This window comes from Gavialis gangeticus, unplaced genomic scaffold (genome assembly GCF_001723915.1).
Source record: "Gavialis gangeticus isolate Ggan-Ray unplaced genomic scaffold, GavGan_comp1, whole genome shotgun sequence".
Lineage (NCBI taxonomy): Eukaryota > Metazoa > Chordata > Crocodylia > Gavialidae > Gavialis > Gavialis gangeticus.
Window position 1 is genome coordinate 169,349,041 of NW_017729022.1, and position 13,905 is coordinate 169,362,945.

Sequence of the window (13,905 nt, forward strand, 5' to 3'; positions counted from 1 at the left end):
AGTAGAAAGCTTCCTTTTGGTACAGTTTGTTCCAGTGTATATCAGTTTTTACAGTAAGCCCAGTACTGTAACATCTGGATACCTTCCACTAATGCATTTAGTAATATAATTAATATCTATTGTGTGCGTCTTTCTGTCACGAGGAAGAGAGGGAGATGTGCAGTGGGGTGTTTTTTGTTTTGGATTTATTTATATTTAGTAATATATTGCCTTCTCTGAAAATCATGTAGCCAGGTCAGGGAAACACACCCCTAGAAAATGCGTTTGAAAGCCAGAGAACCCAGCAGGATCCAGTTTAGGAGTTGCACCCAGATATGTTAAAAACATACATGAATGTTTTAGCCCTGCCAATGGAATCAAGGCTGAAATTTTTCTAGGGTCCAGATTCCGCAGTGAGAATTGAGTACTGAACTCCAGGCTGAATATTTCAATTTAAGGCCTGTGTTTCAGGTTCAGTGTTTAAGCACATTCTTAATTCCCTGCAAGTTGCTAGAATTAAAAAATTAAGTATGTGTTTCTGAGCTATCCCAAATCAGAGCTTAAAATGATATACCGTTAACCACACAAACTGGTTCAAGTTCTATCGCAGAAGGAAAAGACTGCTATCCATTCCTACTCCTAAGTTCTTGACAATTCCTTATATTTCTTACACATGGCTTGAGTTATCGAAAATTTAACATTTTAGTAAACTTACCATTCCCGTTGTGTTGTTGTGGCCTAATTTTCTTTTTCTTCCTTGGATTCATCCAGTTTTACTTTCTATTGTAGCCTTTTAAGGTGCACTAAATAATTCCTGTTCCATAAGGTATCCCACCTTTCAGATACAGTATCTACAGTGCTTTTTATTATAAAAGAAATAGAGTCTTTGGTCATATAAATATAAAGGAAACAAGGAACAGCAAGGCAACCCAACTTCTTTAAAACTGAGTAAAGATGAATGATAATTTAGGTATGGCCCAGAAATACTTTGCCACGTTTTTCAAGGAGGAGGATGCTGCCAAGGGGATGAAGATGGTTAAGAGAATGAGGAGGACATAGAAAACTAAGCTCTTGGCTTCAACTTCAAAAGTGGTAATGTATTTGAAGAGAAGTGAGGGGAAGGGGAAATGACACCAAGACAATCTTTGTTTAAAAAAAATCACAGTTCCAATATGGTATGGAAGACTTCAGAAAAAAATGTAAAGGAAAAGAAAACATGGAAAATAGTGTAAAATGCTGCATTTTTTTTAAATGTCATACTAGCCTGGTGTCTCTAGTTGAAGTAGAAGTTCATGAATCTTCTAGACAATTGAAATGTAAATCTAACTGACTTATCACCTGGACAAAGGGGAAGAAAGAGATCGACGTCCTATATCTCGACTTTAAAAAAGCCTTCGTTCTGGTATCCCACAATCACCTCTTGGTTAAATTGGCTAACTGCAGCCTTGACGTCACCACAGTCCGCTGGCTGGGGAACTGGCTCCACGGTAGGACCCAGAGGGTGGTGGTCGACGGGAGCCAATCGTCTTGGTGCGCTGTGACCAGTGGGGTCCTACAAGGCTCTGTCCTAAGGCCTATACTGTTTAATATCTACATCAATGATGTGGACATTGGTGTCAAGCAGACTGGCCAAGTTCGCTGATGACTCCAAACTCTGGGGTAAAGCATCCACACCTGAGGACAGGAGGGTGATCCAGGCGGATCTGGACAGACTCATGAAATGGGCGGACAAGAACCTGATGGTGTTCGCCACCGAAAAATGCAAGGTCCTCCACATTGGGAGGAAAAACCTGCAGCATGCATATAGGTTTGGTAGTGCTACACTGGTTAGCACTACAGATGAAAGGGACTTGGGGGTCACGGTTGACCACAAGATGAACATGAGCCTGCAGTGTGATGCTGCGGCTAGTAAAGCGAGCAAAACGCTGGCTTGCACCCTATAGATGCTTCTCAAGCAGATCCTGGGACGTCATTCTCCCCTTGTACTCGGCCTTGGTGAAGCCGCAGCTGGAGTACTGTATCCAGTTTTGGGCTCCACAATTCAAAAAGGATGTCGAGAAGCTTGAGAGAGTCCAGAGGAGAGCCCTACACATGATCAGAGGTCAGGAAAACAGACCTTATGATGAGAGGCTGAGAGCAATGGGGCTCTTCAGTCTGGAAAAGTGCAGGCTCAGGGGTGATCTGGTGGCCACCTATATGTTTATCAGGGGTGACCACCAGGATCTGGGGGAACGATTGTTCACCAGAGCCCCCCAGGGGATGACAAGATCGAATGGTCTCAAACTCCACTGTGACCAGTTCAGGATGGACACAAGGAAGAACTTCTTCATGGTCCAAGCCCCCAAGGTGTGGAATAGACTGCCACCAGAAGCGGTTCAAGCACCCACTTTGGACACCTTCAAAATACATTTGGATGTTTATTTTGCTGGGATCCTATGATCCCTGCTGACTTCCTGCCCCTGGGGCAGGGGGCTGGACTCGATGATCCTCCGGGGTCCCTTCCAGCCCAAATGTCTATGAAATCTATGAAATCTTCTCTTAGGATGTCAGTAAAGTATTTGACATGGTGCCACTTAAGATGGATTATTAAATTGTAAGGTGGCAGGGAGCTGATTAAAGAAGAGACACAATAGGCAGTGTTGAAAAAGGGAAGTCTCAAGTGTATTCAATATTTTTCATTGATGACTGACGCAGGATAGGAACGTGTTAATGAAGTTTGACACAGCAAGTCTGGGAGGCCTTGTCAGTTCAAAGAAGAGCTGGCATATCATGGTGGAAGAACTGGAAGGTGCTGAAATTTAGATAGACAAGGTTCTTTGGGTGGATCTGATATCTGTTATTAACCTCCTTTCAACAACCTCCTGGATTCTAAAAATCATGGACTAAATATAGACATTGGATTTATGACACATTATAACCTGCCTGACAATGACTCCGCAGGTACCTCTCCACTATTCATCTCCCTTCTCTCCCCCACACCCAGCCTGTCTCTCACCCATTGACTCCTCAGTCTACATTTTCACTGACTACCTGTCTTGTATACAGACCAGCCCAGCTTCTGGCTTCTTTACTTTTCATTCCATCCAGGAAGAGCACACACCAACTGCTGAAACTTCCTTATCCTGACAACGGGTTTTTGAACCCGAAAGCTTGCTTAATAATTGCTTTCCAACTATTTAAGTTGGTCTAATAAAAGATATCAGATTCACCCAAAGTACCTTGTCTGCCTGTGTCCTTAGACCAACACGGCTACAACCTACCCCCCTGAAATTTAGATGAAGTTTTAACAGTGCAATTTTTAAATTCATGCATTTACGTATTAATGACAAGATCTTCAGCTGTAAGTTTGGGGATCATCAGTTGGAAATGATTGAGGAAGAAAGGGCGTGAGCCTGTAGCAGTACAAGTTTAGAAGAACTGTTCCAACCCATCCGGGCTCAAAATTGGGATGATTTAAGATCAGGCTCTTGCTGCAGGCTTATGCAGACCTACTAGTTACAGCATGACAGCTACTCTGTACACCTAAGCTGCAGCTCCCCCTCCTCTTCTGAAGCAGCTACAAATATACATTTGTCCATACTCTTGGCTTATTGCTGTCTTAACTTACTGTATGATGCTTCTGCATGTACATGAAGGAATTGCATTGCCTTTGCTTTCTGCTCTGTTGTATTGCATGATCTCTTCCAACATGTTTTCCCTCTGATCATCCTCAGCTCTCTTCGTAGAATCACTGCTGAGGCATCTGTATTAGTCATTGAATAGATTAGAGCATTTACCAATCTAACATGAAAACATTGCTCTAGGTAATGGTGTCAAACTCATTTTGCCCTGTGGGCACAAGGCTGGTCCACTGGCCAGATTAGGCCCCTAGACCACCACACCCTTACATACTGGATCCAGCGCCCATAGCATCTGCTTCAGGACCCATGCTGCATGCAATGCCTGCCCCGGGGCAGCCTGGATCCTGGAATGTCTGGAACGGGTGCTGCATATGGCATAGGTTCTAGGCCCTGCGCCTACCGTGTGCAGCCTGTGGGTCTACTTGGAGAAGCAGGGCTGGGTGGCAGGGCTCCATAGGCCATATCTTTAATGTGCACGTAAAGCAGGGGTGTCAGTCTGTGTTAATGAGTAAGGGTTTTTGGTTGTAGCCATGTTGGTCTAAGGACATAAGCAGACAAGGGTCTTTGGGTAGATGTGATATCTTTTATTAGACCAACTGAATAGTTGGAAAAATTATTCTTTGCAGGCTTTCAGGCACAAACACCCTTCTTCAGGCACAGGGAGAGTCTGCTAGTATTTGTATGCTCTCCTGGGTAGAATAGAAGCCAATATGTAAAATGCAGGTTGGTGAAAATGTAAATGGCTGGTAGTGAGAATGTGGCTGTTAGTTTGGCTTCTTTCTTCTTCATGTTGTGGAGTTTCCATTTCAAACAGCAAAATTTAATATCTTCCATGCTTTAGGGTTGTTGCTTGTAGCAGTGCTGGTCTAAGGACATAGGCAGACAAGTTTCTTTGGGTAGATATGATATCTTTTATTAAACCAACTAAATAGTTGGAAAAATTGTTCTTTGCAAGCTTCCAGGCACAAACAAGCTTATTCAGGCATAGGGAGAGTTTGCTGGTATGCTTTGTGTGCTGGTGTTTGTGTGCTCTCCTGGATAGAATAGAAGCCAGAATGTAAAATGTACGTCTATAAAAATGCAATTGCGTGGCAGTGAGGATGTTATTGAGTAAGGCATTGAAAGAGGACTTTGCATCTCTAGTATGTTAACCTAGAATGGATGTGTCTATATGTGATCATGCCATTTTATGTGGCCATGCTCTGTTCCTACAACTGTTTGTGCATGAATGTAACCTAAGAAACATTCAGGTTCTCCCTGAGTAGTCAAAATGGCATGCAGTAATATCTTCAAAGACAAGTAGCAATGAATAATGTTTTTGCACATTTTAATGGTCTCGGGCTACTTGTTCCTGTAACATCTGAAGTATTCTCTACCTGCCTTTCATATAGAGATGCACTAATATATTAGTTGTGTATTGGAATGGCACTGATAAAAGGGGAAATTACATTACATTATTAGCTATTGGCTTTTTTTGGCCTTTATAGCTGATAATGTTTATTGATAATTATGCTTTCTGGCCAGGGCCCTGGACACCTGGGTTCCCTCTCCTCCACAGATTAGGGCCCCCAGATACCTGGTTACCCTCCAGAAATTGCAGGTTTCCCCTTGCAGGCAGGCAGCATTCTGCAAGGGGTCCTGGTTGGGGCTGCCAGGAGCAAGACGCAGGGGGTGACACATGTATGTGCATGGCCACGTGCATGCACATTGCCTGGCGGTATTCCTGGCCACATGGAGAACAGCTCCCTGAAGGTAAGTCTGTGGAGGGGAAGAGGTGCGGGGGAGCGAAGGGGCATGGGGGGAGTTGCAGATGGAGGCCCCCACAGTGAGGGAGGGAGGGAGTGTGGCTGGGGCTGAAGGTGCAGCTCAGCCAGGGCAGTTCATGGGCAGTTCATGGGACCTGGGGCCAGGGCAGGGAGTGGGACAGACCCACGGGTGGCTTGTCCAGGGGGTGCATGGAGGGGTGGTTCCCTGCTGCTGCACACTCCCCCTGGGGGATGTATGGGGGGGTATGTGCCCCCCTCCCAGATTTGCACACAGGGTGAAATGCAGGCTGCCAGCTGTGGACTCAGAGCTCTTCACTCTGCTGCCTTTTCCCTCAGGAGCCCCATGCTGGCCGCATGCCCCCTGCCCACCCAGCAGCAGTAGGGGAGGTGACTTGTGCCTCCCACTGTTGGGTGGGCAGAGGGCGCATGGCCAGCGCAGGGCTCCCGGAGCAAAGGCAGAAAGGTGGAGAGTCCCAAGCCCACAGCTGGCAACCTGCATTTGCCCTCCCCACTCTTGGCTCTCCTACACTTACAAGCATCCCCATGCTTAAAAATGGTGGCGGCAGCACTTGATCTAAAGCTCATTCAGTGAACTTAATTCAAGCGCCCCTGCAGCCATTTTTAAGCCTTTCATTTTAAAGTAAATCAGTTACTGGATTGGCATCAGCCGATACGGTTGGTTAATAATCAGCTATTGGTATCGTCTAAGAAAATCTTTATCGATGCACCCCTGCTTTCAGATTAAATGAATAATTTTGTTTTAATTTGAGTTCAGTGAGGATTATATAAGTTTAACCTTGCATTTGTGTGTAAATGTCTTTTTAATATTACTGTGGCATAGGAACCTGATTCAAAACCTGCTGAGTAAGTCGGGCAGTTCCAATCAACTCTGGGTTCTGAATCGGGCCCCTACATCCTAACAATACTGAAATGTCTTTCTGTTGCAACAAGTGTACTTTCAGCACCATAATTCTTTCTCCTATCTCTCTTGCTAATGTTTAACTGAGTTGATGTGATTATTTTACAGCACGTCTATCTGTATTTTTAACTTTTGTGCTGACCAGAAAACTTAAATTAAAATTTAGCTAATTATTCTTGGCATTAAAGTACCATACGTTTTTAACCTGGAAGTCAAAGTCCGTATGATCAAAGATAAAGAATCTTGAAATCTAAACCAAAAGGATCATAAATGATAACTGTTTAATGACCTATGCTCTATAGCTTATTGTCAAAGAGAAACCTGAAATTTTCTCAACTGTAATTCTGCTCTTCCATAAAATTTGAAGAGAACTTTATTCTCCTTAAAATTGACAGTCACCACTATTTTGCTGCTTTTTCATTAAAATGAAGCATGAGACCTCACCAGTAAACTACAAAAAGAATGTTTTATTCAGTTAATATAAAGTACCAGCTCAGAGTAGGTCTGTTTTTGCTGCCATGTAATACTGAGGACCTCATTAAAAATGCAGTTTTCTGTCAGAAAGACCAGTATTAATAGATTTAGCTCGAATATTGCCAGTGGTTGTCTGTTTAGGGTTTTCATTTGTCTGGTTTTGAGTCCCTTAAAATAAAATTTTGCCCTAACTTGCAAAAATCATCACTTTCAAAATATGGTAGTTTGCTAGAGAGAAGTACCAGAGATACTTTTATTTAGTGACAAATGCCAAATTTAATTATGTGTTTTTTTTGCATTAAAGGTCTTTTTTATGGTGTGGTTATCTTGCATTTGCAGGTATTTTGCAATCTGGAAAAAATAATCATTTTATTGCACTGTCTAAAACTAGATCTTTGTGGATTTTCTTGAAAGAATAAACTGATGGAAGCACAACCTTCACCCACACACTTTTTGCTAGCAGTGGCTGAATAGCCTTGACCTTTGTAATGTTGAACTTCTTTTATTACAGGATGGATCTAAATATCGAAACTTCCATTAAGTTAAACAAATAAATGGAGTGTGTCAACACCAAAGAGAGAAGCTGTCTCAGGCAATCCAACAGAGATAAAAGGAACTATTATCTGGAACTGAAAGTTTTTCTGTGAATACCAGGGAAAGTTTTTTTTTTTTTTTGTCACAAAGTATATTGTAGTATGGAATAACCACCAATTTCACCATCCTACTTTTGAGTACTTGTAATTTCAGAGACTCTTGATTTTTATTGTTGATACAGCATTGGTGTACTATGTTGTGAAAACCAATTTTTTGCATGCTGATACTGGAGATTTTTTTTTTTAAGACTTGGGGAATGGAACTGGAAAGGATTTCTTGTTTCATCTGCTTCACTTCTTTGCAATCACAGTCAACCAAGTTATAAGTCCCTTTCATATGCTGATTGATAGTTACCATTTTCTTTTTGTTTTGCTTATTCTGACCCCACCTCTCCAAATGAGAGGCTGCTCTAGACATTCACTCTTCTGATCATTAAAAACCTTCTATTTTCCAGCTTTAATTTATTCGTGGCCAACATATACCCATTTGTTCTTGTACCATCCTTTGTTCATTGGTTAAATAGGTCTTTTCCTTCAGTGCTGTTTTCCCCTCTTGTCAGATGGGCTCTCAGTCCCCTGTTCATCTTGGCGCCCTTTTTCTCTGCTTCTTCCAGTTGTTTGGGCTTGACTTTCTTGAACATGGGTGACCAAATAGGTGCAGAGTATCCTAGATGAGGTCTTGCCAGAGCTATGTAAAATCTGTTATTAATGCATTGCATTAACATTTACATCTCTGTACTGGAAATAAATTGGAGAGGACTAATGGCCTTTACTAATACAGTGGAGGCCAATCTTCTTGGCAGAAGTGTCACAATCTAAGCTGCGTGCCACTCCGATCCTCTTCCCCTGCCCAATCTACTACTCTGTTCCCTGCCCTGTGCTCCCTGCTGCACGTCTTGCTCTGCTGCCTGTCTCCTCCCTGATTTGCTGCGTCTGTTGCACAGAGGCTGCCCATACCATTTGTGGCACGTGCTGCAGGTTGACCACTCCTGTACTGAAACAGCCAGATCCTTCTTCTGAGTTGTTCCCTTCTGATGAACTTGCAGGTCACTGCAGAATTCCGGTTGATAATGCATGAACTTATAGTGAAGCTTACAGTTATATTACTGATTTAAAGACTTTTTCAGTCTTTCTATAAGATGCATTGAAAGTGAAATAAGCAATATTACATTATTTTGAATTTTTCAGATTTTAGCTGTGGTTATTTCAGTGGAAAGACAAGCTGCTTCCATTATGTATAGATTCTTTGCATATAACAAATACTAGGTTTAATGACCATATACTTTTTTTTTTTTTTCCCTATTGTTAACTATTGTGCTTGAGTAGTTGGGCTAGTAACGTGTTTTCCATGTAGTCTTCTGTATTATTTATGGTAAGAAATAAACCAGATCTTGGTACAAACAATAAAAGCACAGTGTTTTCTAACCATTTTCCAATCTGCCTACAGCAGTGAGTAACAATATTTCCCGATGTGACTCCTGTTTTCCAAGAATCTAATATAAAATGACACTTAAAAAAAAAATATATTGACACTTGATTTTGTTTTAAGATGCAGATCAACAAGCAGACTTGTACTTGGAAGGAAAAGACCAATTGGGAGGCTGGTTTCAATCCTCTGTCTTAACTAGTGTGGCAACAAGAAAAAAAGCACCTTATAAGTAAGTGCATGGTTTGCAGACCTGGTATTTGAACAGTAGAACATAGGAACAAACCCTCTTCCCACAACGACCTTTGCTGAATCTTTAGATAGCCTTCATGAGCTTTGTGCAATGAAATTTGCTTAATGGTATATACTGCAGTGGGTTTCTTTCCTGAATACTTTCCCCCATCCTGAGTTTGAATGGATGCTTTCTTTCATGCTCTGATGCCTTTTATTTTCTCTATTACTCAGGTAATGCCCCATTATGTATATTGCTGTCACCATTTATCTCTGCCATTACCCACCCTGGCACTGCCCTGAACAGTGACTTAAAAATGAGCCTTGGCAGCTTCCTTAGAGTAGCTTCCACAGAACTGAACAGTCAAGCTCAGTGAAAGGGAGGTGGGATTTTTGAACTTCAATGTCTTGATCAATTTTACAGGTGTGAGGTTATTTCCAAACAGTAAAACTGGTTGCCTAATCTAAACTTTCATTTAAAATAAATACATTAATTAAACCCACCACCCTCTCTCCTGATTTTTTCAAGGCAGCTAAGTGTAAGCTACCATAGCCATATCTTTTAATGCTACCATAATTGGGGATGTTGGGCTACAGTGCGAAACGTGCAATTTATGATACTTTCAGTGAGGAAGTACACACTTTCTAAAAAACAACTTAAATGAGGCTGTTTTATGAACTGAATGTAAATATCCATTTTTGTCATGTGGTGGAACAACTTTGTAAAATAGATCAAATATACACACACATGCTCAATATTTCTGTTTATTACAGTATTTTTTGTGTTTGCGAACAGACCCTTCAGACAATGACCTTTCCCTTTTTAGATCTGTTGCTAAACTCCTTTAGGGTTTTAGATTTTAGTCCATTTTTGATATAATAAAAGGATGCTTTGGTACAATCACAAAGTCTCTATTTGTTAGAAATTTAGTATTTCAGTATTGCCAACTCATGATTTTTGACGTTGCTCTTAAAGTCTACACTTAAGGAATGTGAAAAACTTTAGCTCTTTCTTTTATTTATATATAAATAAATTATATATATATTGTGTGTGTGTGTGTGTGTGTGTGTGTGTGTGTGTGTGTGTGTGTGTGTGTGTGTGTGTACACATACACATAATTTCATACATACACACACCCTGAAGTGACTTTAAACAACACATTTGCAATCTTGTCCTTCCACAATATGAACTCTAACCAAGATCTCATTAACACAAAAGAAATCCTGTTGTTACGAAGAGTAGAAATACCAGTGTTGCCAACTCTCATGATTTTTGGTGTTCTCTTAAAGTCTGTGCTTCAGGAATGTGAAAAGCTTAGCTTTCTTTGTTATTTACAAACACACACACACGTACGTACATACGTACGTACGTACGTATATGTGTGTGTATATAATTTTTTTCTTTTTATAAGGACTCTGATGATTCATGGATTCACCCTGGGTGAAAAAGGAGAAAAGATGTCTAAATCTATTGGCAATGTGGTTGACCCCGATGTGGTAATCAATGGAGGACAAGTAAGTCCATGCATGTAGTGTCTCATGAAATTTTTACAGTTCCATCATGTGTTGCAGCTAGTTGTATACTGTATTTTCTTCTCATACCACAAGCAGCTCTAATAGATCTTTGGAAAGCTTCTGTTAAAACAATTTGGAAATAATAAAACTCAGTATATCTAATTCTGTTGAAGATCTAGTGCATTACCACTGACTTGCAAGTGGCTCTTTACTACACAGCTGGAAGGACTTTCTAAACAAAAGCTGGGCTGAAATAAGAGTTCAAATATGTGTCTTTGGTAAAGAGCAGTCATAGCATCCTGTGCACCTAGCATCCAATGAGGCTATGGATTGGGCTTTTAAATGACCTGGGAACCTCTTATTTCACTGAACAATCAGAGAAGTTATGCTGAAGTTGATGCTGTAGAAATGGGGGCGGGGGGCTTTTTAGTTTATTTTGTTCTTCCACATGATTATGCCTCACTTATCTTTTTAGGGGGTTTCTGGTTGTGTTTATTTTTAAGTGCATGCTTTTCTTCTGGGCAGGAAGTCTATCCAACTTCACAAGGACTTTTTGCATGGTTTTTACTTTACAAGTTAACAAAACTGAAAAAAAGCTTTGCATCTCTGTCCATAAACAGGACCACAGTAAGGAGCCTCCATATGGTGCAGATGTTCTTCGTTGGTGGGTGGCAGAGTCAAACGTCTTCACTGAAGTGCTGATTGGACCAGCTGTACTAAATGCTGCAAGAAATGATATCAACAAGGTGAAAGCAACTACTTTACCACAATGCTTTTTTACTTTTAGTTTTATAGTGACTGAATAGAATCCTTCCAAAATTGGTGACTGTTGACTTCAACACTCATCTCAATTACAAATGGCTTTAATCTTTTTATTATTTTGGCTTAAAATTGGGTTGTTTCTGAACACATAATTATTACCACTTCCCTTCACAGCCTGGTAAAAGAGTAATATAATTTAGAGAAAATAAAAACTCTCTATCTTGCCTATCTTGAATTTTGCTTGCACATAACTTTATTTGTTCTTTTTTCGATTACAATCCTTGTGGTGCATGCTCTGCATTGAATTTTGCAATGATTTGGAGTGATCCAATTAGAAAAATCATTGAGTTCAGTGATTTAAATTTTGACAGTAGAAATCTCTTGTATGTTGTCCCTTGTTTGGTTTTATAGTTAAGTAGCTTAATTGAACTTGTCTGGTTTAATTGCTAGCTTCGGAATACACTACGCTTCCTGCTGGGAAACGTGGCTGGCTTCAGTCCAGAAACTGACTCCGTGCCTGCTTCAGAGATGTATGTAATAGATCAGTACATGCTACACTTACTGCAGGATTATAGCAACAAGGTGAGGGGGAATTGTCTTAATCTAATGTGATTTACTAGATCATGTTTTTAGCGATTAGCTAACACTGAATTATGCTATGCTGTTTTAAGAGAATATACTCAAGCATGTCTGCATTTTATTATTTTAAAATAAAAATGGTTAAACAGACTCTTCTAATAATACAGCAAGAGAAAGCTCTTGTTTGTCACTTTGATAAGAACATAGTAGCTTCACCTCCTTTTATTTTCAAGTTGTGTAGCTTCCATCATGAATGCCAACTTTTTTAGGATAAGAAAGCTTTAGGTTGCACTTGGGTTCTTTTCGTACTATATGTACGGTATGTAGTTCACAGAAACAATCCTTCAGGTACACGGATTAGAAGTGTCCTTAATCTGTCCCCATTAAAATGTAGCTTATTTTGAAAAATTACAGGTTAAGTTTGCCCTTTGATCCTAGTACTCAACTTCCACTGGAGTCGGTGGATATGCATCTGGGGCCCAGGCTCCAACCTGTGAAATACAGCTATCCCTCTTGCCAGCAAATTATGGCTTTTTGAAAGGGTGTGGCTTGTTTTGGGTTTTTTTGGTTTGGTTTTGTTTTTAAGAAAAACACAGGCACAGGGAGCTTGTGTTTGAATTTTGCCTAATTTGACCGAGACTTGTTTTTTCAAAACCTCCAGCTGCTCGAGTGAGAAGAGAGCCCAGTGCTAGAGCTGTGCTCTCATGTGGCACCCTCCATGTCCACATGCATGGTTTCTTTTCTGGTGTTCTCTTTCCTTTTTTACTGAAAAATTCATTAGTATGAAGACAAGATCTCTTCAATTTTGCTCAACTGTCCCATAAAGACAGAAAAAAAAACAATTTAAGTCAAAATTCTGAGCAGTGGCTTTACTTTATTTCTGTGTTCTTATCAATACAAGTCCTCTGTCTAATTTGTATGAATTATTTTCCCCTACAAGAATCCAGGCTTTCACATTCAACACTTGTCTCCCTCCTGTTTCCTTAAGAGTTCCCAGACTCATTGTGACTTGCATTTTTTTTGCCTTATGTTGGTATTTGGTGTGCTGCTATCATCTCTTTCCTGGCTTCATTCCCCAGGTCACAGAAGCATACAAGGAATATGATTATAGCAGGGTTATTCGGCTGTTGCAAGCTTTCCACACTAGGGACCTGTCCAACTTTTACTTCAGTATAATCAAAGACCGGTAGGTATTAATCCTTGCTTTCATTACTGCAACTTTTTTGTCATGTATGTTTAAGTAACATATTTTGAGACTGGAGATTGTGAAAGATTATATGTACAGGGCTGAATTTAGGTGAATTTAAGACTCCAGCTAGAGAATTACTTTAGCATCTTGTACCCAGTCGCATTGCACTTAAGATCTGTTGTTCTGTTATTTTCTGAAGGAAAAGTCATAGGTAGGTCCTGATATACCACTCCTGGCACAGACCCTTCTAATTGAAGGGGAAAACACATAAAAAAAAAACCAGGAGGGATCCAAATTTCTGTGTTACCAAGACAACATGTAGGTACAGATTCAGGCTTAACAGGATTTTTCTTAAAAAAAAAAAAAAAAGAAAGAAAGAAACATAAGACACATGTAAGACCAGGAAATCTACAGATTTCCTTGGGTGGGGATGATCTTTCTTTGTACCAAAGCAAGCTGAACTCAAAACAGGTCACATAAGACCTTCTTAAAGCTGTAACTGTTGTAACTGCAGAGTAACACACACGAGGCAGACAAGGTTCCCTCTTTACTTGGCCCTGGTGAGATCATAGGTGGAGTACTGCATCCAGTATTAGGCCCCCCACTTCAGGAGGGATATGAAAAGCTTGAGAGTCTAGGAGAGCCTCTTGTATGATCCAAGGCCTGGAGGGCAGGCCATACAAGGAGAAGCTGAAGGACTTGGGACTCTTCAGTCTGGAAAAGGGAAGGCTTAGGAGGACTTGGTGGCAGCCTACAGTTATATAAGAGGGGTGCATCAGGACCTGGGAAAAGAGCTGTTCACCATAAACTCCAGGAAAGCCGATTTTTTTTTTTTTTTTTTTTTTTTTTTTT

The 13,905-nt window shown here is 40.6% G+C and overlaps 1 protein-coding gene across 1 annotated transcript in view; it reads left to right on the forward strand.

Annotated features, from left to right (window-relative positions):
• The window catches only part of IARS2 (isoleucyl-tRNA synthetase 2, mitochondrial), an 83,943-nt gene that overhangs the window by 66,315 nt on the left and 3,723 nt on the right, over positions 1-13,905 (forward strand). Inside the window, exons 15-19 of the mRNA XM_019516472.1 lie at positions 8,901-9,009; positions 10,421-10,523; positions 11,144-11,269; positions 11,736-11,867; positions 12,944-13,050. Coding sequence (XP_019372017.1) covers positions 8,901-9,009; positions 10,421-10,523; positions 11,144-11,269; positions 11,736-11,867; positions 12,944-13,050 — 577 coding nt within the window. The remainder of the gene's footprint in view (positions 1-8,900; positions 9,010-10,420; positions 10,524-11,143; positions 11,270-11,735; positions 11,868-12,943; positions 13,051-13,905) is intronic.